The sequence below is a fragment of the Triticum urartu genome, chromosome 5A, assembly GCF_056163025.1.
Source record: "Triticum urartu cultivar PI428250 chromosome 5A, HENAU_Tu73, whole genome shotgun sequence".
NCBI classification, from domain to species: domain Eukaryota; kingdom Viridiplantae; phylum Streptophyta; class Magnoliopsida; order Poales; family Poaceae; genus Triticum; species Triticum urartu.
In genome coordinates this window covers 678,751,498-678,777,154 of record NC_141877.1, presented here as the reverse complement: position 1 = coordinate 678,777,154, position 25,657 = coordinate 678,751,498, and the positions used below count along the sequence as shown (strand labels likewise).

At 46.5% G+C, this 25,657-nt stretch overlaps 3 protein-coding genes across 3 annotated transcripts; 2 read left to right on the top strand and 1 right to left on the bottom strand.

Moving 5' to 3' along the window:
• Positions 1 to 8,503: 8,503 nt before the first annotated feature.
• LOC125511641 (DEA(D/H)-box RNA helicase family protein) lies at positions 8,504 to 12,184 on the bottom strand. The gene is made up of 8 exons (XM_048677068.2): positions 11,806 to 12,184; positions 11,138 to 11,658; positions 10,429 to 10,623; positions 10,149 to 10,336; positions 9,832 to 10,045; positions 9,350 to 9,481; positions 9,059 to 9,231; positions 8,504 to 8,950 (listed from the first exon to the last, which is right to left on the bottom strand). Exons 1-8 carry the CDS (start codon positions 12,119 to 12,121, stop codon positions 8,728 to 8,730), a joined length of 1,962 nt encoding a protein of 653 aa, XP_048533025.2. The 5' UTR covers positions 12,122 to 12,184; the 3' UTR covers positions 8,504 to 8,727.
• Positions 12,185 to 12,363: 179 nt separating this feature from the next.
• LOC125506528 (uncharacterized) lies at positions 12,364 to 19,372 on the top strand. Its single transcript, XM_048671326.2, has 3 exons — positions 12,364 to 13,816; positions 18,434 to 18,622; positions 18,704 to 19,372. The coding sequence occupies exons 1-3, from the start codon at positions 12,371 to 12,373 to the stop codon at positions 19,052 to 19,054; spliced, it is 1,986 nt and encodes a 661-aa protein (XP_048527283.2). The 5' UTR covers positions 12,364 to 12,370; the 3' UTR covers positions 19,055 to 19,372.
• Positions 19,373 to 24,050: 4,678 nt separating this feature from the next.
• Positions 24,051 to 25,460, top strand: LOC147974069 (uncharacterized). Its single transcript, XM_087524900.1, has one exon. It carries the CDS (start codon positions 24,051 to 24,053, stop codon positions 25,458 to 25,460), a length of 1,410 nt encoding a protein of 469 aa, XP_087381026.1.
• Positions 25,461 to 25,657: the final 197 nt, after the last annotated feature.

Sequence of the window (25,657 nt, the reverse complement as noted above, 5' to 3'; positions counted from 1 at the left end):
CATCCTTCCTTCCTTCCCTGTCATCTGACTAACCCATAGTTTAAAAAGATTTTGTTGCTAAAAAAACCCATAGTTTAAAAAACCGAACCAGAAATCGAACCGGAAAGGTTGTCGATTCAGGTTTTTACTGGTCGAACCGCCAATGCATACATTGTAATTAAATATTTTTGCAAACTACGAAATTTATTCCGCAACTCATCATCTATCTTGCTTGGAAACATTTACAAATTGAGCCATATAAATCAAAAAGAAGATACTACCTCCGTCCGGGTTTTTAGGTCCCCTCAGCACCCCACGCTTGTACCATATTTACAAGGCCGCTACCTCGAGCTGCGCTGCATGCAAAGAAGAGAGAGAGGAAGTAATCATGCGCTGCATGCATGCAAGGGAGAGAGAGCGAGTAATCAAGGGAGAGAGAAAGTACTAGGCATGCACGCGTGTGAAGGAATTTGATGCATGCAGTGACTACTGCACGAAGCTCATTGGCCGCTAGCTCCATATCTCAGCGCAGGAGTGTAACGCCCTCAATGCAGCTATAGCTCCTACGTGTTGAAGCACGACTTAGAGGCATAACCGCATTGAAAACAATGTCGTAAGTAAGGTAATCTTCACAACAACCCATGTAAATAGATAATAAGGGGAAAGGTACATAGTTGGCTTACACTCGCCACATCACACAAAGTACATAAATAGCATTACAATCATCCAATACACTCATGGTCCGACTACGGTACCAAAATAAAAGATCAACCCCAATAAGCAACATGGTCCCGATCGCCCCAACTGGGCACCACTACTGATCATCAGGGAAAGACACATAGTAACGGCGTGAGTCTTCGTCGAACTCCCACTTGAGCTCAAGCGCATCATCTGGAACGGGGTCATCGGGCCCTGCATCTGGTTTGGAAGTAATCTGTGAGCCACGGGGACTCAGTAATCTCGCACCCTCGCGATCAAGGCTATTTAACCTTATAGGTAAGACAAGGTAATATGTGGAGCTGCAGCAAGCGACTAGCATATATGGTGGCTAACCTGTTCGCAAAAGAGAGCGAGAAGAGAAGGCGAAGCCGAACGAGAAACTATAGAACAACCTACGGCAAACATTACTCCAACACCGTGTTCACTTTCCGGACTCCGCCGAGAAGAGACCATCACGGTTACACACGCAGTTGATTCGTTTTAATTAAGTTAAGGTTCAAGTTATCTACAATCGGACATTAACAAATTCCCATCTGCCCATAACCGCGGGCACGGCTTTCGAAAGTTCAAATCCCTGCAGGGGAGTCCCAACTTAGCCCATCACAAGCTCTCACGGTCAACGAAGGATAAACCTTCTCCCGAGACATTCCGATCAGACTCGGTATCCCGGTTCTACAAAACAACTTCGACAATGGTAAAACAAATCCAGCAACACCGCCCGAATGTGCCGACAAATCCCGATAGGAGCTGCACATATCTCGTTCTCAGGGCACACTCAGATGAGCTCTCCATACAACTAAAACCAAACCTCGAGTTTCCCCGAGGGGGCGCTGCACAGGACTCTAGTTTGGACCAACACTCAAAGGAGCACTGGCCTGGGGGGTTTAAATAAGATGACCCTCGGGTTCCGGAAACCCAAGGGAAAAAGAGGCTAGGTGGCAAATGGTAAAACCAAGGTTGGGCATTGCTGGAGGAGTTTTATTCAAGGCGAACTATCAAGGGGTTCCCATTATCACCCAACCGCGTAAGGAACGCAAAATCCGGGAACATAACACCGATATGACGGAAAACTAGGGCGGCAAGAGTGGAACAAAACACTAGGCAAAAGGCCGAGCCTTCCACCCTTAACCAAGTATATAGATGCATTAAGATAATAAGATAATATAGTGATATCCCAACAATAAACAATGTTCCAACAAGGAACAATCTCCAATCTTCACCTGCAACTAGCAACGCTATAAGAGGAGCTGAGCAAAGCGGTAACATAGCCAATCAACGGTTTGCTAGGACATGGTGGGTTAGAGGTTTGACATGGCAATTTGGGAGGCATGATAAGCAAGTGGTATGCATCGTAGCATAGGCATAGCAAAAGAGCGAGCATCTAGCAAGCAAAGATAGAAGTGATTTCGAGGGTATGATCATCTTGCCTGCAAAGTTGTCAGAGTTGACTAGATCCTCGAAAGCAAACTCAATGGGCTCCTCGTTAGCGAACTCGTCTCCCGGCTCTACCCAAACAAGACAAACAAGCAAAAGGAACACAATCAACCACGTGCAAAGCTCAAACAACATGATGCAAACATGGTATGCTATGCGGGATGCGATATGTGATGCATATGCAAGATTTGACAAGAAATGATTGAACCTGGCCTCAACTTAGAAATCCAAGAGTGCCACTGGAAAGTTGAGGTGATTTCGGTAGAAATCAATATGAAGATCACCGGAATCGGATGCACGGTTTGGAAATGGCAAGCAAAACAAATATGGCAACGGTCTGCGATAAACAGCAAGTAGCCATCTAAATGCATCAAGATAAATATGCTACAGCACCCAAACATGGCAACAAAATAAATGGCAGGGATCCACTCATGATGCTTGACAAAAGATGAACACTGAGCTACGGCCAATTCATCCATTAACAGGTTCAAACAAGCATGGCAAAAGTGCAAATGATAAACAGGTTTTAGACTTAGTGAAATTAATACAAGTCTGGAATTTAACATCAGGTAGCACACTTTGGAGCAAGAAAACTATATTCTACAGGAACTTAACATGGCAAAGCAAGGCATGATATGAAGCTACTCAAAGCACACTTAACAAAAGTCCCTTAGTGACCTTGAGCCAAAAGGGATCAGAAAATACAATTGCAAGCATGTGAACATGGCAAAAACATAATCAGATTACAGACTTAGTGAAAAACTGGAGCATGCAAATCTGTTAACGAGTAGGCATGTTTACGAGCTCGATGCACTCACTACAGAGCATGGCATGACAAACTAAGCATACACCCATCAAGAAAACATATCATAGAAGTTAGCCATGGTAAGAACAACAACATAGCATGCACGGATCAACAACAACATCCTTGACAAAATCGCTAACAAGTCAACAATCTGTCAGGATTCACGAAATAACAAAAGTAGAGCTCGATTGACTCAAGCTAGGGTGCTCCATAATGCAAAAAAGGACATGAATGGATAGAGCACCACAATATTAACAAATCATTCTTACTGATCATCCTCAAAAGAGGCACGGATCACTAGGAAACAACATGAACATATGGCATATTGATAAAATTAGATCAAGGACTTCGAGAAATTCTAAGTCCCTGAAATCAGCATTAACGAATGCACTACTTTGCAAGCTTGTGCTAGTCACCACACATATCAAAAAATACATGGTAAGCACCTCTGTAAAGATGGCATGGCATATAATAAAACTCATGTAGAACTCAGGAGCATATCATGCACACATTAATCATGGCAAAAATGACAAATAGCTATTTGGTGCAGCAGATCTGACAATTATCTCAAATAGTTCTCTTCCAATAGCATTTCGGGCATCAAGATAAGCTCAAATGAAAATGATGCAATGAGGTGAAATGATGTGCTCTCTGAGACAAACATTTTGATATGCTACACGCCCAAAACGGAGTTACGGGTGCAAAGTTACGGTATGCCAAAGATTGCATAAAATTAATGAGGGGAGAGGGAAAAGTCAACCGAGAACGGATCTAGGGTTTGTCCCTAGCGCGCGAACCGAGGTCTTCGGCGAGGAACTGTAGCTCCGGCGAGGTGGATGGGCGCGGGGACGGCCGGATCCGGGTCAGGGCGGCGAGGTCCGGCGGCGGGGCGGCCGGATCCGTCGTCGGGCGGCGAGGGGGCGACGAGGGGGGTCGCGGTGCAGACGACCGGGCGTTGGCGGCGCGCTGCTCTGGCGAGGAAGGTGCGGCGGCGGAGACCAGACGGCGGCGACCGGGCGGCGGGCGAATGAGGTGGCGGCGACCAGGCGACGGGCGGCGGAGCACGCGAGGGCCGGGAGGGCCGAGCGCGGGCCTGGCGGGCTTCGGGCGGCGGCGGCGATGTGGGCGCCCGCCCGGGACACGTGGCAGGAGCTGGTTCGTCCGGCGGAGCGGGCGGACGTGTCCGGCGCGTCCGGACGTTGTTCGGCGCGCGGAGAGGAAGGGGAGCTAGGGTTTTGGGGAAGAAGATCCGAAAATTTCGGGAGAGGGTCTATATATAGGCATAGAGGAAACTAGGAGAGTCCAAATGAGGTGCGGTTTTTGGCCACGCGATCGTGATCGAACGACCGAGATGATGGAGAGATCTTAGGTGGGTTTTGGGCCAAAATGGAAGGGTGTTGGGCTGCAACACACACGAGGCCTTCTCGATCCCTCGGTTAACCGTTGGAGTATCAAACGAAGTCCAAATGGTACGAAACTTGACAAGCGGTCTACCGGTAGTAAACCAAGGCCGCTTGGCAAGTTTCGGTCCAATCCGGAAATGTTTAACCTCCACACACGAAAAGAAGGTAGAAAGGACCACCGGAGGAGATAGGAGCGCCGGAATGCAAAACGGACAACGGGGAAAATGCTCGGATGCATGAGACGAACACGTATGCAAATGCAATGCATATGATGACATGATATGAGATGCATGACAACGACAACAACACACGGAGAAAAAAACCCGAACCCGAGAAGATAAAATAACTTAGCGCCGGAAACGGCAAGAGTTGGGATACATATAAGGTAAATTACATCCGGGGTGTTACAAGGAGGTACATCAGAGAGCGCCTTGATCCATGTGTTTTGGTCTGTGAGACTTAAAAACCCGGACGGAGGTAGTAGTACCTTCTCTCCCCTCGTGTCGCGCGAGTGAGCGAGTGAGCGCGCGGTTGCTGAGGAACTACTCGCCGATTTCTGGTGGCAACTAGAAGCCTAAGGCCTTATACAATGGGAGGTGCTTAGGGAGGTGGTTAGAGAAATAAACCAGGTTTTCTTTAAGCACCGGTGCTTATTTGTACAGGGTAGATGCTTAACTAAGCGTCTCTTCTTTAGAAATAGCCACCGGTGCTTCAGAAAAACTCGGTTTATTTTTCTAAGCACCTTCCTAAGCACCTCTCATTGTACAAGGCCTAAGGGCATCTCCAGCCGCACCTCCAACAGGCCCTCCCAAGGCGATTTTGCCGTGCCGGCGCCAAAAAAAGGCCCAGTCGCGCCCCCAGAAGCCCGTTTTTCGCTGGCTCGGGCAAAAACTGGTGCCGGCGGACCCAGGCCGAACCCGGCGCCCTGGGGGGCGCTTGGGGAGCCGGCGCAGGCGAAAAAGGCGCGTGGGCCCGCCCTGGCGGCGACCCGAGGGCCTTTTCCCGCCGTTTCTTGACGCTTTTCCCTCGCATCTCTCCCGCTCGCTCGCCTTCCTCCCGCCATTCTCTCCCTTTCTCCCGCCAAACCCCCTCCAGCTCGCCTTCCAGTCGCCGCCATGCCGCCGAAGAAGTACGCCATGCCGAGCGCGGCGGCAACCACGACTGGCACCGTGGCCCAGCCGAAGCAGAGGAAGCCGAGGGCGCCGCCATCGAAGCCACCAGGCATGTCGAGCACCGAGTGGAGGGTGGAAGTTCAGCGACGCGACGCAGTCACCACCGACCGGCGGAACAGGGCCATTGCCAAGAAGGCCCGCGACAACGCGGCGCGTGCGGCGGCGTCTTCCTCATCGGTCGACCACGTGGGGATGATGAATCCACCCGCCGTCAGCCACGCCCAGTACGCGCCCTGGGGACAGCAAGGCGTCGGCTCTCCATGGGGATCGTCGTCGCCCGGCTACACCGACGGCGACGCGCACGGGAGGTTCAACCCAAACGTGACCTTCCCCCATGGCCACCCCGCGATGCGCACACCCTCGCCCGCCTTCGTCGGCGTGCAGTACCCTCCATACAACTACTCGCCGCCCGCCGCCTACGCGTCCACACCGACGCCCCATCTCCGACGTGGTCCGCTGCCCTTCTCGCACCTCGGCGACGCCGACGACACAGGAGCCGACATGGACGACATCATCGCGACAGGATCGACCGCAGCCGCCGCGTCTCCCGGGTTCGCCACCCAGGACGAGGTAGTGGATCTCAACGGCGACATGGAGGCCGAGCTCGGCTACGTCTACGGCGAGGACGCGCACGAAGCGCAGGAACCCGAGGAGGAGGAGGAGGACAAGGAGGAGGAGGAGGAGCCGGCTCCTGTTCCGATGAAGGGGCGCCAGAAGAAGAAGAAGCGGGCAGCTAGGTCAGGCGAACCGCGCATCAAGTGGACGTCCAAGGAGGAGGAATGCCTCGCCGAAGCATGGAAAGTCGTCTGCCTCGACCCGACCACCGGCGCGAACCAGAGCTTGGAGACGTACTGGGACCGCATCAAGGCCGAGTTTGACGAGCGGAAGCTCGTCGACCCGTACTTCAAAGGCGTCTACATGCAGCGCGGCTCCAAGGCGATGGCGAACCATTGGGGGCGTATCCAGTTGGCGTGCAACAAATGGCATGAAATCGTCGAGGAGGTCGCGGCTCGCCCGGAGAGCGGCGCCAGCGTTGAGGATCAGGTACGCACGCCGTTCGCCCGCATATCTTCGTCGGCTACGCCCGCCGCCCGCCAACTGTTTGTTCCTCCGCGCAGCTGCTGCGTTTGTTCGCCATGTATCGGGGCGACAACCAAGACGCCGACTTCAAGCACCTCCACGTCTACAAGCGCATTGACAAGTGCGAGAAGTGGGCGGAAGTCCGACGTGCCCTCGACAAGGCCAAGGAGACATACAAGCCGGACGCGACTACTCGGGCGCGAGTGAGGGGCGGCCGGACGGCCACAAATTGGCAAAGAAGGGGAAAAACGCCGACGCGGCAACCGCGCGAGTGCAGGAGTCCATCGAGCATTGTCTCGCCGACGCCCAGGCCCGGGCCGTCCTACGTGAAGAGAAGACCGAGGCGCGGTGGTCGTCGCTGATGAAGAACAGCGCCATCAAGCTCGACCTGCTCCGGACGAACGTCGCCGCGAAGAAGAGGAACACCGACATGGATTTTCTGATGGGCGGGGCGGACATGCTCCAGAGCGACGACGAGGAGCTCAGGGCGTGGTACATGGTGGAGCGCGGCCTCATCCTGAATCAGATGCGGACGGCAACGCCGACGATGCCGACGACACAAGCTCCCGCGCCCACGACCACATGGACGCCAAGCCCGAACGACGCCTCTACGTCGCCGCCCAGCAGTGCCGAAGCCGCGCCGACACAGCCCAGCACCGAAGCAGCTCCGACACCGCCGAGCCCGAGCACGCCGACTCCGCCAACGCCTGGAGCCGACCCTGCCGAGTGAATCATGCACGCGAACTTGCGGCGTGCGACGCTTTGTTTTTTGTAACGCCAGACTACGTCCGATCGCCGAATTTGTGGCGTCTTTTGAGGGCGGGAACGACCAAGTTTTAAATTTCCCGCATCCTGGGACCGGCGCTTGGGGGCGTGACTGGGAGCTAAGTCGCCCCCAGGGGCCGAACTAGCGCCGACACACCCCCAGGCCGCTCTATTTAAGCGCCCTGGGGGGCCGAACGGCTGGAGATGCCCTAAGAGCCTACCCTGCTGCATACGGGATCCTAAGCCTACCATAACTTGCTACTACCCAAAAGCGAGCATCCGTCTTAATCTGGTCTATGATACGCTGGATGGGTGTGAAAATCCCATCGAAAACCCTTTTGTTCCTCTGTTTCCATACGAACCAGACTACCAAAATCACAAGAGTGTTGAGCGGTTTTTTCTTGTCCCCTTGTAGCCTTGATCTTGCACTAGCCCACCACTCATCCATAGTAAGGTCCATGGATGGTATGACCTCCTGTAGGTTTGCCCATATCAGAGTCGAACTCCATATGATGCTCACAACTGCGCATCCAATGAACAAGTGTTGCACATTTTCCTGATCGGAAGAGCAAAAATTGCAGAATTGGCTATCCAAATTCTTCCTCGCATTAGACGATCGTCAGTCCAAATTCTTCCTCGCATGGCCAGCCAAATGAAGAATTTGCATTTGAGAGGAGCCCAAGATTTCCATATAGCGTGGGCTGGTCCCCACTCCAGTTGTGCTGCAAAGAACGCCTTATATGCAGATTTAACAGTGAACTGGTTCGAGTTTTTACTGTTCACGTTTGTGCAGAGCGACGGCGACGACACCGGGAGCCAGGGGAGCGCAGGATTGATTCACAGGATCGACAAGGAGACGGAGGAGATCCGCGACGCCGCCAACGAGCGGACCCGCGCCGCCCTCCACAGCGCCCAGCTCCAGCTCTTCCACATCCGCCACTAGTCAGTCAGCAGAGTTCAACTTCCCGTGCTATCATCTCATCTGCTTCCACCTCATCTTAAGCAAAGGCAAGACATCCAGCAGCCCGCCTGCATGCAACAGTATCAGGAGCATCTCCTATTCTCCTTGTTTCTTCTTCTGCTTTCTACACCTCCCCGAACTTATCAGCACAGCAGCATTAACAAGTCCAGCTTGATGTACTGAATGATCTGAACATGAATGCCTTGCACTTATTTTGAATGTTATTAAACGCCTCGCGCTTCTCATTGTACACATTTTTTTACCTAAATAAATGTATGATCAGCAGCACACAGACATGATCAGCAGAATACATATCCTAGATGTGACAGTAGTGCGTATACATCATCATATAATACTAGCTAGAGCTGTGTGTGGGGCAGAGGAGCATCATCAGCCCCACTTCTAGAACTAGAAGCACGGGACGTCGTGCAGCGGGTGCCCCTTGAGGTTCCTCTCCATCACCCTCCTGGCAAGGGACACCTGCTTGCCCACCGCGAACACGAACGCCTTGCCGTCGCCCGACGCGCCGCGGGCTGTCCTGCCGACCCTGCGCACGTACTCGCTCGGGTCGCGGGGGTAGTCGAAGAGCACCACGTGGTTCACGTTCGTGAAGTCGATCCCTCGCGAAGCTCTGCCACAATCGGATAAATGATACACATTCAGTCCAGCGGTTTAGTGAAATGATAGTTTTAAAACCAGAAATTGCTAATGCAGAAATGTTGTATATTTGAATACAGACCTGTCTGTGCACACGAGGAACATCGAGTCTGTAGTCTGTTTCTTCAGGAACTCTTTCATGTTTGCGATGCGTTTCGCCTGGTCCAACGCAGCATGGAACGGTAGAACCTTGATCTGTGTCGCTTTCCTGTCCAGCCGTGTCAGCACATTCTCAACCTTTCTACATGTCTCAATCTGGGAACATAAAGCATGTCACTAGTTGTCAGACAGTGGGACTTTTTTTTTTTGAGGAAGTTATGTTTGGTATTGATGAATGATGATACACAGAGATACAAGAGAGAGGAACTAGTACCTTATTGCAGAAAACGATTGTTTTACGAACCGGAGATTCCTCAATAATCTTCAGAAGTGCTGTTCTCTTGTTGGAAAAGGCTGTTTCCGGATTCTTTTCATCATTGTCATTTCCACTGCAGTCCACAAGAATCTGTAATGTAACAGTACAAATGTAAAATGTAATCACTCTAGAGAACAATACCACATGATACAAATACCATTGTTTTATGCAAAAAATTCTGAAGTTGTAAACAATGTCAGTAGCAACAGAGAGACAAGTTACTTCAGGAGTATTTCCTAGAAGCGTTTTCAGACAGTATATGCAGCATAGTGAAAGGTAACAAATACCATTGTTTTATGCAAAAAATTCTGAAGTTGTAAACAATGTCAGTAGCAACAGAGAGACAAGTTACTTCAGGAGTATTTCCTAGAAGCGTTTTCAGACAGTATATGCAGCATAGTGAAAGGTAACAGAAACTAAGAAGGTGAGCAATGACCCACCTCTTCAAGACGGGCGCTTGTCCGGTGGACACTAGGTCCCATGATCACCTCACAGTCGGGAAAGGTTTCAACAACCTTGTTATATATATCAAGAGGAAGAGTTGCAGTGACAAAAAGATATTGCGTGGTCACTGGTGCGACAGTAATCAACTGATGAAGCACTTGTTCAAAACCTTCTTCACTAAATAAAATATCCACTTCATCAAACACAGCACTGCAATCAGAGGGAACAATTTATTAATTCTGGTCTATCTAGTACGTCCACTTGTTTTTTTCTCAATTTAACTTCAAATGACTGGAAAAAGGAGCAGCCATACCATCTGAGGTTATTTAGCTGCACAAAGCCTTCCTGAAGCAGATACAAGAACCGACCAGGTGTTGCTATAAGTACATCCAGCTCTTGATCAAGGCTTTCTAGCTGCGTCTTCTGTCGAAATCCACCTGTTGCAACCATAGACCTGAAGGGAACCCCAGATTTTGATATTGAGCGGCAATTCTGAAGGACCTGTATTTGGAGAAATGATTCAATCGGTTACTACATACTAGAACTATCACAAAGCCTCAGCAACATCACATTCAGCAAGTAGTATAGTATACCTGAGAAGAAAGTTCAGCAGTAGGTGTCAATATTATGACTCGTGGGTTCCTGGGAGATGGTTTGTGGATCCCCATAGCTTCTTCCTTCCTTAAATTTTGAACTATAGGGCAGAGATATGCCAATGTCTTGCCAGACCCACTTTGATCAGCAATAATGCAACTCCTCCCCTCCAAGACAGGACCATATGCCATAGCCTAAGACAGTTTTATGGGCCAGTTCAGGGAAGCACATTTAGCATATATCAACATGACTTATATGCATGGGTACAAGAATTCAGTAATTATGAATGAACTAAGATACTGAGAACTAAGTGTTTTACTGGCGACCAAGTGATGTGCAAGATTCATGGACACCGAGCTAACAATTCTATATTATTATTTTTTGCCTCTGCAAAGGAAAGAATAATGCCGTTGTTCCGTGGCTCCATTCCGGCGTTGAATCGCAACAGAGAGAGCGGGCATTTCCTTCTTTGGAAGGACTACTTTGACACAACGAACCCGCTGTTCAAACATCTGAAATACCGGCGTCGTTTCTGTATGAGTAGGCATCATTTCCTTCTTTGGAAGAATTCAGTAACTTGATAAGAATGGCTAAGATATTGACTACTGAGTGTTTTACTGGAGAACAAGTGATATGCAACATTCATGGACACTAAGCTAACAACTCAATATCCTTTTGTCTCTGCAGAAGAAAGAAGAATGTGTTTACCTGAATATGTGATGGTTGTGGAAACCCGAAGGTTCTCAATGCACCTAGAATCTCATCCCCGCAGCCAATCTCCTTGAAAGAACTGCGACTGAAAAATCCACTATCCAAAGGGACCTTCGGCTTCCGATCCTCCCTTCTATAAGACGTAACATCGGCAACTTTACCCCAAACTTTGGGGCCAGAAGCAGGCTCTTCATCAGAAAAATCTGAATCATCGCCGCCTTTGTATTGCTTCAGGACAGAATTCAGAGAACGCACGGCCCTGCTCCTCTCATCCCTAGAGTCACCATTCGGTTTTGCACGGCGTGCTGGGTCTGAGACAAACTTCCTTCTTCCAGAATTGCTTCCCTCTTCATCAGAATCAGCAGAGGAAGGCTCGTTGCGCCGGGTGATGCTTGTGCTGCCTGAAGTGCCCTCCCTCTTGAGCTGGGCTGCTGACCTCCTAGCCAAAGCCTGCACTTTCTGCGCCTTCAGTCTTCCGAAGCTCCCGACACCTGCAGCACTCCCCCCATTTGCTGCACCTGTAGTGTCAAAAATTGCCCCATTTTCTTCAGGAAAAGCAACACATTTCACTCTCAAGCACTACAATTTTCATGAAATTTCGGCTAAATGGACATTTTAGCTAAAATTCGCCTAACAAATTTGGAATTGTGAAATGGACGCCGAACCTTTGGAGGCGGAGCGGTCGGCGGTGACCCTGGAGAGGACCGCCGGGGACGGCACGCCGGGCTCCTCGCCGTCGTCGACGCCGCCCCACACGATGACGCTCTTACCGGTGCTCCGGTCCACGAGCCGGTACGCGCCGGGGGTGTCCATGGCCACCCGCTCGTACCCGCGGCCGCCGTCCTCCCCATCCGCCGTGGCGGAGGACGCCCAGCTCCGCCGCGCGCCGGCGCAGGAGAATGAGACGGAGCACCGGAGGGAGACGGCCGGGCGGCCGAGGAGCAGAGGCAGCGCGCGCGCCTGCGCCCCCGCCACGTCCATCGCCGGCGAGAGAGCGAGAGCGAGAGCGAGCTTGGTGAGGTGATGCGACTGACTGACCGCTGCCTCCTCCTATCCGAAGAAGAAGAGGGAGATATCGTTGCTTCGTGGGCCGTGATGTCCGGGCAGGAAAATGGGCCTCGTGGGCTTCATGAGCTTCGTGGGCTGGGCCGCCAAGTAACTGACGAGCTGCCGTTTTTATTCACGCGGGGTCGCGTGCTTAGGGTTCCCTCCTCAATTTTTGCCTCGCGAATGGAGTTCCCATCGGCGCGCCGCATCAGGCGCTCGCCGCCGCCGCCGCCGCCGGCGGATGCAGCAGGCTCCGGTGGTGGCCCGGACGGAGGCGACCGCATCAGCGCGCTCCCGGAGGACATGCTCCTCCAGATCCTCGGGCGGCTGGGCTGCGCCCGCGCCGCCGCGCGCACCAGCGTCCTCGCGCGCCGGTGGCGCGGCCTCTGGGCGCGCCTCCCCGGGCTCACCTTCCGCGACGTCCCCGCCGGGGTGGTCAGGGAGGCGCTCGCCTGCGTCGCGAGGCCAAGTCGTCCACGAAGCCCGTCTTCCCCTCCGCTTCGGGGCGTGTCCGTCCTCGACATCCGTCTCGCGAGGAGCGCGCTGCGCGAGGCGGCCAAGCACGACGACGCCCAGGCCAAGTCGCTGCTGCTCGCCGTCGCCGCCAAGCGGATCTCGCCCAAGGAGCTCGTCTTCTTCCTCCCGCGGTCTTACGTAGTTAAGCCGGGCCGTCGTGTCGAAATCGCCATGCCTCGCTTCCTCCGGACCACCTCCATCGAGCTGGACGCCCATTTACTTCGCATCAAGCTGCCGGACGCTGAGCTCCCCGCGCTGGAGAGGCTGTCACTCTCTGGCAACATCGTTGACCTTGCAGCCTTTCTCAACCGCTGCCCGCGGTTGCGGGTGCTGAGGGTCACCTACCGTGAGGTCGAGCCCAGCTTGCTCGAAGCGGCCCTTGTCGCGCTCGAGGTTCCTGTGGAGCTCGGCCTTATTGTGTCCCTCCTCGGCATCGAGTTCGGCCACGCTCATGGGAACTACGATGTTGAAGACGCTCAGTTTGCATCCATTCTCCATGCCGCGGCGAGGCTCTCCCCGCGGGAGCTTGTCTTCATCAACAACTTCCGCAGATGCCTTAGTGCCGACCTGCCCTGCTTCCGTAATGCCACATCGATTGCGATGACGTTGCGGTTTGTCTGTTTCACACGGCTAATGTCGGCTGACCGGTTCTCGGCACTTGAGAGGTTGTCTCTCGTGGGTTGCACCGTCTTCGACCTTGCCACCACAGTCAACCGATGCCCATGTCTGCGTGTGCTTATGGTGAAAGCTCATAGGTCTGCACATGATGTTACAATGCGCTCTGTGTCGCTGCAAGCGCTTGAGCTTGGTGTCCACGAAACGGAATGTAAGAGCATCAAGATCGCGACTCCGATACTTGAGCAACTGAAGCTTAGTGTTCATGCAAGCTCGGACCTCAGCGTCTTTGTCTCGGCGCCAATGTTGGAGAAGGTCTCATGGAGGTATATATATACAAAGTCGGCTCTTGTGTTTGATTTATGGTTTCTTCAGAAAATGGAGGTCGACACGACAGAGGACTACAAATATAAAGATGGGGAGGTCATCAATGAAGGCAAAGATGCATGTTCGCAGCCCCTTCGTGTTCATGTCCTATCTTTGCACATAATTGCTCATGTATGTCTCTTTTTAACCTATTTTTCAACTTGTTTTTCTATTTCTTAATTATAGAACAATGCTCATGTGTTGCATCGAGATATAAATATTGTAGACGTTAGCTAGCTTGTGATTTACCTACCCATATTAATTCAATTGTGTAAATAGATGTTTATCAGATTTTGTCAGTGATTTACCTTGTATATAGTTTGATAAGTAAACTAAGGTGAAATTGGTTTAGAAGACCAAGTAAATTAAGGTGATTGATTAGCATACAGGGAAAGTGTACAAAGGGTGTGGTTCAACAAAAAACCGTTTGAACAAAAAAGATTGGTGTGGAGGACATAGTGGGAGGATAGAACCGATTGACGAAGTGCATTGCCGGCATGAAAATGAGTGCTACTCTTTTGTTTAAGTAGTAGAGACGTAGAATTAATTTTCTTCTCGGCCGTTTCATCCGTGAGAGGCTTTTTAAGATTTATGCTTTTGGTGGCTAGATTGTTTTATCTTTTGTGCTGACTTTGAGGAGAAGAGAGAGCTGGAGTGATGGATTGAGCATGCCCCCTTTTCAAGTGTCACTGTGTGTATGTGTGTGCGCGCCCGCGTATGCGGGAGTGTGTGGGTGGATTGGTGGAATGTGTCTCCGTGTGTCCATGCATGTGTTTTTGAATGATAGAGTGGAGAGAGGGAAAGAATTAGGTCGGTGGGCCTGCATAGTGTGTGTCAAATATGTGTGTGCAGGAGAGAGTGAGTAATGCAACTTAATTTGCATTTTTTTTGGTTTCCTATTAGTTGATTGACTTGTATATAGAACTATGACCTACACAAAAATATTGTCCCAAACCAAGTGATTCCCTAAAACACTATGTAAATGCATATTTCAAAATAAAGTTATTGTTCTTTCAAAAGTTGTGGTATTTATGTTAGTTCGTGCAGTTACAGAATACTATAAGTTTTGTGCACAGTGTGTTAGACTTTGAGAAACTGGATTTCCTTGTTTAGTTTTTGTGTCATGTGTCATGTATATTATATTATTATTTGCTATATAATTTTTTATTTCTATTTTTTATATCAGCATAAAACTAATCCAAAAAATCTATCTTTTGTAGCCAAATATTTCCTTAGTATCATTTGTAAAAAATTTGTTTTTGTTATCACATTTGCTAGTTTTTATTTGCCTATTTTTCAGCTTTCAATCAATTTTTTATATTGATGGGTCCTTGTGATTTGACCCTCATACACGATGGCTTTTGCTAAGCACATTGTCGTTCCTTTGTGCCTCACTTCACATATAGATAGATAGAGATATCTAATGTGTGTTTTAATGGTTCATCTCCAACATAATTTATGTCCTTCATTCCTGGTAATGTTTTAGACTTATAATAGTAGCGACTTGAACATAGAATGGTGAAAGTTTTGAGCAATTTAGTGTATTTTTATTTTTGAATATTTTTCTTACTGTCACCATTGTTCATGGTAACTTGACTCCTATAATTCTATCTTGCGTAGAACCATTTTGTCCTTTTTCTCTTATACTATTTTATTTTTTGTTTTAGCTTTATCCATAAGTTTATTTTTTTATTCTTTCTAGGCAACACTGCTGCTACATTATCGTAGGAATTGGGTTGTATTTCTTTTCAATTTGCATTAAAGAGTATCTATCCATTTCCATGCCCTTTTTTGGGACCTCAAATCATGACATGTATCTTAATAGTTTATTACTTTGGCTTTAAGCATGGCATTTTCATTCATTTGTAACTATATAGAGTGCCCTTGTCCTTGCAGGCATGTCCCCCCTTTTCCCTGAAATGATCTCTTTCTTACATAAATCTATTGTGTGTGTACTTTCTTTGTCCATTCTTGCTTTTTTATTCTTTTTTTTACTTGACTATATAATTGCCCGTCGGTTGCAACAGGAGCATAAACATTCTAGGAGATTTGATTGCACACCTATTATTACATTCATTTGTAAAATGTTAGCAAGTTTTTGTATGAAATCGCCATTATTTACTTCCAACTTATTGTTAAACAACTATTTGGTAAGAATTTATCAATGTATTTTATTTTTCTAACTTAAAAAGACGTGAGACAAGTGAGTTTGTTTTAGGAAAAACAAGTGGGAGAAAATTTAGAGATGAGTGAAAAACTAGAAAAAGAAAAGAAGGAAGGGGAACGCCTATACATGTTGGACGAAGGAAAGGTGAAACACGGACCTTACGTTCGTTTTAAGTAGTAGAGATTTGGTAACTTTAAAGACGTGGGGCAGTTGAGTTGGTTTTAGGAAAATTAGAGATGAGATGAAAAAAGTTAGAAAAGGAAAAGAAGGAAGGGGGACGCCTATAGAGGTAGGGCAGAGGAAAGGTGAAACAGGAACTTTACGTTTCTTTTAATTAGAATTAGTGGAGATAGAAATATCCTCTTATGTATAGAGTATATGTCTATCAATATCACATATTCATTTGGAAACCCATTATTTCATGATTTCCTAACTTTAGGAAACTCATTTTTCATTGTAGACAATTTTCTTGCTCACTAGATTTTGTGAGACGTTTGCATCTTTGTGAGTAAGAGTAGCAATCCAACTGATGTGACACACAAGTCATTGTAGTGATCTAGAATAACTTTCCTAGTTCATCTATATACAGGAAAATTGGAGTACTTTGTACTTGTTCTTACATGTTGTGGTATAGTGCAAGATCCGTGTAATGTGTGTGCAAAACTTGATGGTGTTTTGCATTTTCATCTTCCATAATCTTTTAGTCTTTTTATTTTATTTCTAGTCAAGGCAATACTACTCCATGAGTTATATATGCCGCGATAAGTTTTTTTGGTGCTTTTCCCTTTATAGAGAATTTTTTTGCTATTTAAAACATAGTTATAGTGCATATTTTTATGTGCATGCTAATCACTTGAGCTGAACAAATTTTCTTCATATATTTTTGTAATGTTTTATATGTTATGCTATTACGCTCTTTAGAAGTTGCATATCCATTTCAAAACCCAAACTTTTAATTGGTTGTGCTACATGTAGGCAACTCATTTTCTTATCTAGGCCGATTTTCTTGTTTGTTGGATTATTTCAGATGTTTGCATGTTTGTGACTACAAGTAGCAATACTACTCACGGGGTGCATGAGTCGTCCTAGTTGTGTAGAATATTGTTTTCTACTTTAAGTTGTATTGATGAAATTGCATTATTTTATACTTCTTCTTCCATTTTATGGATCTAGTGTAGTTTAAATTGTGTGTAATTTTTGAGCAATCCTTAAATTTTGGGACATTTTCTTCTTCCTTGGTCATGTTTTTTCTTTCAATAAAGGTAATACTACTGCATGAACTATGCAAGTTTTCTTGGTTGATTATCCCTTTTCAGGGATTTTTTTTCTATCACAATTATGTTGCCAAGTTTTGTCTATAGACTAATCAATTGAGCTGAACATATTTGTTGTAGGCTCACCAAATATTCTAGCTCATAATGCAAGTCATGTTATGAAGGAGCACAATAGAACTGAGATGTAATACAAATTCTAGTGAAAGTTGTCTGAAATCTCTAAAATTTCATGCATAGATCAATGCACCGAAATATTTTGAGTTTTGTGATTCTTCTCTTACTTTAGACTTTTTTGGTTTTTACTGTAACTTTAGTCCTAAAATTTCGTCTTATGTAGAAACATTTTGTCATCTTTTTGTCTCTTATTTCATCTACTCTTTAGTTTTTTGTATTTTAGTTTTATCAACTAGTTCATCTCCTTTATTATTTATTTTATTTGTATTTTGGGGGGTAACAATGCTACATAATCTCTTTCTTGTATAAATCAATTTTGTCCACGTAATTTTCAATTCATTCCCACTTTGTTTTTGTTTATATATTTCTACTACCTTTTGTTTGCTATCCTCTTACACAAGGAGAATATTTTTGATGAATATTACATATTCATTTCCAAATCATAATTTCTGTGATTTTGCTAGTCTTAGGTAACTTTGTTTTACACTGAATTGATTATCTCATTCATTAGATTATTTTAGGTGTGTGTGTGTGTGTGTGTGTGTGCTCGTGAGTAGTAGCAATCCAACTGATGTGATGCACAAGTCAACTTAATTATCTAGAATAATTTTCTACTATAGTTGTATTCGATGAAAATTGCAGTACTTCACAATTGTTCTAATATGCTATGGTATAGTGCAAGCTCCTTGTAATGTGTGTGTAGATCTTGACTTGGGGAAATTTTGGTATTACATATTATTTTAATTATTATAATTTTAATAAAGTTAATACTACACCATGAATTATATCTGCCATAATAAGTATGTTTTTCTTGATTTTCCCTTTTTAGGGAATTTGTTTATTTTCCTATCATAGTTACAGTGCCCTTTTTGTGTGCATGCTAATCCTTTCAGATAAAGAGATTTGTAGTAAGTACAGAAATAGGTCTACCTCACTATGCAAGTCATGTTATGGATGAGGAACACAATAGCATAGGCACAATCCAGAGGCTAATAAAACAATCGTATGAATGTGTAATATTTCAGGCAACTTACATATAGATAAACCCATTTTTCAACCTACTGGATTTTCTTACTAAACTAATTCTAAGAATCTTATGATATACATCAAGCCAAATAATTTATTCTTTTGCAGAATATTGGTTCAGAACTAAACTTCGCGCGGGAGATGGAGAAACTTCCAGTCACCAACTTTATAGTCTTGGAGCTACATCTCAATGCAAAGAGGCATGCTATAGCAGCATTTGTGTTGTATTTTCTTAGCATGCATCAAATTAGAACTACTACACAAAGTCTTAAGATTGTCTTACCGAGGTGGTCTGAGGTAATTATGCATGTTGGTTACATATATATATATATATCATACCCTTTTAAAAAATGCATTGTAATGTATTTCATGTCCTAGATGTCAAAATGTCTAAAAAAGTGTCCTTGCAATGGGCCCAAGAACTGGAGGAGCCAAACTATCTCCTTGATACATCTTGAAGAAGTGGAAATTAACAACTTCAGAGGAGGGGATCATGAGATGGATTTCGTGACACTGATGTTCAGTTGGGCGCCAAATCTTAAAAGAATGACCATCAGGCTGATGTCAGGGATGAAACCAAATGACATTGGAGGATACGCCATGAGTATCTACAATATATGTTTGGTCTATCCTTCAGTGAACTCCTGTGTTTATCTTAGCTCTGGTGAACTGGTACCATGCTCCTCAAAGCAATATGATTGTGCCAGAGTGGTTATCGGGCATAATTAAATCATGTAGGCTTTGGTTTTTTTCAAAAAAAGAAAAAACTCCTAGGTGAAATGAGAATCTTTTCCATAAGGGGGATGCAAGTTGTGTATTGGGTTTTATCTCGCGCTTAATGTGGAACCTATTACCTGTAGTACTCCATTGAATGTTTTTGTATGGGAGGTGCAACTATTGTTAACTCTTTACTCGGTCTTGTCTCATGCTTCGTGTTTCGAACCTATTGTCTTTTGGAATTATATATATTTCCTTGGTGCCTTTCATATTTTGTAAATAATCAGGATGGTTGTGATGTATCATCGAACCTATAGGGTTTTGGCCATTAATGACAAAGCAATTGAGAGGACTAACATCTTATCAAGTTTATTTCATGGATTTAGTCCTTAGTTTTTTTGAGGGAATTTAGTCCTTAGTTTTTAGCAGAAACATGAATGGTGACCCCAACCTCCATATTTTCAATACTTTTCCTACCTCAAGGACTTATCATGTAATTTACAAGTTCTTTGATTAATCCAATATTCACATGGAGTTCACACTAAGTGTAGGACAGTCGTAAAATCAAGATCGGGCAAAATGAAAGATCTTCGGTTGACAAAGGTAAGGTCCTAAACCAAATTCTTGGTGTATATGCCACTCAGGCATTTCAACTCCTTTATTTCTCATTGTACCAGTTCATCGGAGTGTTCTGCCGAGTACTATCAAGCCTAAGAGAATTGATTCAGTCATGGTGAGCAAACCATGTTTTCTATGTCATTAGAATTGCTTAGATGTATTTTCTTGAACAGGCAAGCTATTTTTCATTTAATACCATATGTTTTCTCTAGACCTTCGAGCATAACATTTTCACGGGCACTTCCGAGACCTTCTAGGTTTCCTTCTACACTAGAGTCTCGGCATCGTCAGGTATTTCCATGCTGATCTTTTCGGCACCTCATGTAAAGCATGTGCATTGTAGCTTCATCCTATGAAGATTTTGCATACATCAACATCCACCCATATCATGCATGTCCACAAAATTTGAGCTCCACCCACCTACCACAACTTCGTCCACAATTTTCCAAAGATTGCATCCACAGAACCACCTTGTTAAGGAAGTACATTTTGCATCCACCCATTTAAGCTCCAACTTGTCATGGTTATCAACCATGATGATACACCACTACCACCAGATTTCCATCAATTTTAATCACACCATTTGACCACAGCAACCTCTCAAAGTTTCGGGTCAAAAAATTAGTTTACACGGTGATCTGAATCCAAGTCAAGTAGACAAATTAATTGGCAAACCAATCTGCAATCATAAGGCAAGATTTGATCGGTGTAATCTAATTTACAACGCGAAAGTCAGCAAGTTGTGGTTGAGTGAGAAAAGGAGAAATGAGATCTCACCATTTCTTACCATAGTGTATTCGTTAGCTCTACGCTCGATCATGTTTCATGCTTTATGTTCTAAACATAATTATTTCAAACTTAAGTAGTTTTCTCGAAGCCTGCCTTCTCGAATCTGTAGGGTGGCTGTCGTGTATTGTAAAGTGTTGGTATACAAATAATCAATTTTCACTCTTACTTTGTTTACAGAAGGGAAGAGTAGTCACTATTATCTGATCTCCATGTAGGAGTGTCTATTTGACACTCAACTTGTATTTAATTTGGTTTCATTCAAAAAAATTGTGCCCATATTCCTGAGCGCCAGGTACTGATGTAATCTAAATTTCGACCGCACTACTTCCATCGCCCCATCTTTTCTGTATGTCAACGGGTTGGGCACACACGTTGGCTGACCCACTAGAAAAATAACTAAGAACAAAAGGAACAAATATAAGTTACAGTGCAAGCTGAAAGAAATTACAGAGCTAAGGAAAATAAATTATATTGGTAGAAAACATTTCTTTCTCTTTCACTAGAACGAATATATCCTCTGCAACTCTTCCACGCAGAAAACAACAATATAAGAAGGAACAACAAAAAGTTACAATCGACGCCGACAGAAGTTACAATGATGCATCTACTACCCCTATAAAAGACCTAAAGGGGGCAGGTACAAACCATCACGATTGTCCATCTAGAGATCTAGAGGCCCCAAACCCTCCAATGTTTAACGCAACAAGCCCCAAATCCATCCACCACTAATCCTCCCTGCCCCTTTGTAAAGAAAGAACTGCCCTGCACCACGCACCACGACCGATCTAATCCTCCCATGACCTTCGCTCAGCCGCCGCCCCGCACCATGCCCCCCCGATCCTCCTGTGCTACCACACGGGCATCAGCATGGACCACCACCTCTCCACTCGGTCGCCGCCGCCTCTCCTCTCGGCCGCTGCCGCTGATCCTAAACTTGGCCTCCGCTGCCAATTCTCCAAAATGATGCCGCTAGCCTATCCTCCGCTCCGTCGCCACCAATCCCCTAGTCGGCTGCCGCTAGCCGATCCTCCACTCCGCTGCCACTGTCAGTGAGGCCCTCGCCACTAAGCCAGGGTACTTTGATAAGGTTTTTCTTTACCTCAACTTCCAGCGGCTAGTTGAGTGTAGGAAGCTAGCTCCAAGGACCAGCAAACAAATGAATCTCACATACTCTATAGCAAGCAAATGAATCTGGGTATTGCATAGAATGAACCATCAATTGGATAGTCCGATGAAGCACGAGGGAGAAACATGTGGTCGTGTCCAGACTCCAGAGGGAGAAAAATAGTTCAAAAAATTCTAACGGCATTGCCTAAGATATGATGCTTGCACACAGGAGAAGTTGATGCTTTTGATTGCAAAATCGGTGGATATGTAAAGATCTTGTCTTGGCTTCATGAATTGGCTGGGATTTTTGGAAAGTCACACTTGGGCAGGACAACTGTTCTCTTAATTATATGTATGTTGACTTTCCCACTTTTCTTTTGAGCAGGCTACTTCAATTTTAGGTGAGCTGGCATGGCTCACAACCATTGGTTGCATTCCTAAATCTCACATACACAAGTAAGCAATATTCTCCCTCACATAAAGTACTTTTAGTGCATGTATGGAGGTTTGCCCACTTTTTTCTAGCTAGCGGCTGCACTCTTTTCTTTATGTGGCGCCGTATATATTATACCTTAGATATTTCATTTTAGTGCATGATGTTTAGGTGTAGCTACCGTTAGCTTTACTGGAGCAGATCAACATTCTACAGGAATTCCATCGTAAATATCATACCCATATACAACATTCTTATCTGGAATTTGAGTTTTTTCAGAAGGTTCAGGATCTAAGGACAAGCTATCAGTGGTACTGATTATACAAGTAGTTTGGTCAAAATGTTCGCTGGTGTTGGGTGTTTGGAGTTGATTAGGACTACTATAGATTCTAAAGCTACCTTTACCTTTTATCGCTCTATATCCCCTTATTGTGTTTCTCTATTTCTAGAAAGTAGGCCATGCCTATCCATTTGTTCCAGACTTGAATTAAATAATAAGAGAAATTTAGGGGCTTCAATACTGACACAACAATGATAAATGGCAGAGTTAAATAGCACTGTTGTGCTGACATAGCATTGTTGTGTTGATCATTGGATTCCTTATAGTGCATCAAGAAAGGTTATAACACCTAGAGCAGGGACACTGTTAACACTAGTGGTGGAAATTAATTATAGACCCTCACACGGGACAGTGGATCTGGACCTTATTCGGTCTGTCTTCCCACTGGTTGATGTTGCAAAAATAATTCAAATTCCACTCCGGACGGAGGCCGTGGAAGATTTTGTGGCGTGACAGTATACAAGGTCAGGAACCTTCCCGGTTCGGTCCATGCGACATTTAATCATTAGTTTGGGAGCCAAATTGCCAGGTCAGATGGACAAGGTAGCATTCAGTTGAACTCCATATAGAAACAACTTTGGCAACTACGTACTCCACAGAAAATAAAACACTTCAGGTGGAAGGTGCTCAGGGGTGTACTACCATGCATGGGAGTCTTAGCCGGATAGAAGACACATTCCAGTCCTTTGGCAATGTCCATTTTGCAAGACTGAGATTGATGACATTCAACATGTTCTTTTCTGCTATCCTTGGGGGCACGCAAGGTTTAGCCCGAGCTTGGGCTAAAATTTGCTATAGATGAGGTAGTAGTGCAAGACAGGTCGGGATCTGTTATGTTAGAAATCCTGTTGAAAAATGATCATCCACTGGTGACATCCCCACCGGCTGAACCAATCCTTATTGCTATGTGGTTCACATGGTGCCAGCGTCGCCAAGTAGGCAGGGGAGAGATGATACAGGAGCCAGATTGCTCGGCTGTTTCAATCAAAGTTTTGGCAACAAACTTCGTCAGGGCTGCAACACCAAAACATATAGTAAGGAAACTGATCGAAGGTACTGTGAAGATTAATGTGGATGCATCATTTTGTGAGGAAACACTCTCAGGTTCGAGTGGAGCGGTGGCGAGAGACCATAAAGGAAATTTTATTTCAGCAACAACTTGGGTTCTACCCCATGTCCGCAGTGCAGAATCAGCAGAGCTGAGTGCTATTCGGAATGGCCTATACCTAGCAGGGAGAATCTAATGCAATAAGGTATACATCGAATCAGATAGCATACTTACGGTGGAGGCTGTTACACGAGCACATGATTATATGGGTCCTGATGTGGCAGTAATAGCAGAATGTATTCAGCTCGCTAGTATTGACTACAGTTATTGTTGTAGAGAAGCTAATGTGGTTGCTGAAAGCTTAGCCAAACTTTGTTTCTAGTTCGTCTGAACTCTGGGACTCTACTATCCCCGACTTTATTCTTTCCATATTATAAATGATATGTCAATTGTTTTGAGGAATAAAGTTTATGATGTTAAAAAAAAGGATTGATGATGAATAGGTTGAAAGTTTTACCCAAAAAGAAAGAACGTGAACCAAACAGTTTTTTTTTAGAAACTTGAATGGAAGAGGTGGGCTTATGGGCCATATCTTATGGACTTCACCGTACGGGCCACACTGCCCTGGACATTTATTAATGGACGAGTTGCTGCGTTCTCTGGTTCTCCTCGGATGGAATCGGGATCGGGGCGTCGTCGCCTCAGACGCTCGCCGCCGCCGGATGGGGATCGCTTCCGGCGCCAGCGCGGTCACGGCGGAGGCACTGACCTCATCAGTGACCTCCCCGACGAGATGCTTCTCCTAGTCCTCGCCGGCCTAAGCTGCATCCGCACCACCGTACGTACCGGCCTCCTCTCGCGCCGGTGGCGCGGCCTCTGGACCAGTCTCGCTCACACGGGTCTGGTCTTTCATGATGTCGCCCCAACCACAGTCAAGGCGGCGCTCGCCCGCTTCGCCGCCTCACCGCCAGCGTCGGTGTCCACCGTCGACATCCGCCTTCCAAGCCCCTGCGACTGCCCCAAACAAGTTAACGCCTTGCTACGTGACGCCATGGTGTTCTCACCGACGGAGCTGGTTGTCATCCTCCCGGAGTCGTTTACGGAATGCCCTTTCATGGACATTGAGCTGCCTTGCTTCCGAGGCACCACCTCAATCGAGCTGGACGCCGCGTTCATGCGCATCAAGCCGACGCCCATGGCCGAATTCACCGCGCTCGAGAGGCTGTCCCTCAAGGGAAAAATCGACAACCTTGGCGCCGTGCTTGACCGCTGCCCATGCCTACGCGTGCTCGCAGTTGCCTTCCGCCTTGTGGATTCTGCCTTGGTCGAATCAGCACTCGCCTGGATCCAGGTGATGAGGCCCCGTCTCACGGTGTCTCTCCTCAACATCAGCATACCTCGGAAAGACATTATCAATGCGGCTCGTTTCGCCTCCCTCATCCATGCCGCAGCGAGGATCTCACCGCAGGAGTTCATCTTCTCCAACTATAACCAGCACATCAATGGTGTCAGGAACATAATCAATGCACACCTGCCATGGTTCCACCGTGCCACATCGGTCGTGCTAAGCCTGCACAACATATGCTTTACGCGGCTGCCGGATCAAAACTTCTCTACACTCGAGATGTTGTCCCTCTCTGCCTGCAGCATCATCAACCTTCCAACATTGATTACCCGCTGCCCGCGCCTGCGCGTGCTCAAGGTGATTGCTGGTAAGTCTACACGCAACATCACAATCCGCTCAACGTCTTTGCAGGAGCTTGATGTCCGGGCATTCATGGAATGCTCGAGCATCGATATAGTGACTCCGGTGCTTAAGCATCTGAAGCTCCATGTACGGGCCAACACAGAGCTCAACATGTCCATCTCGACGCCAATGGTAGAGAACATCTCCTTCCAGCGCCATTACACAGGGTTCCCTCTTGTATTTGATTGTTCCTTGCCTGAAGGAATAAGGCTGGAGACGTTACCCACTAACAACGGGAAAGGACATCTACCTTCTGTTCATGTCCTGATTTTGCACATGTCTGCCTGTGTAGGTTCAATATCTTTTCCTAATCAATCAAATGATTTGACGCTCTAAATTTCAATTAAAGCTAGTGAGTTTTTATGATATGATATATCAAACTGTTTTTCAGGGTCATATAGGTGCACAGCTAGACTTTACGCAGGAGATGGATAAACTTCTATTTATGAACTTCTCTGTGCTGGAGCTACATCTCACAACAATGGAGCATGTTTCGGGAGGACTCGTGTCACGCCTCCTCGAGACGCATCATG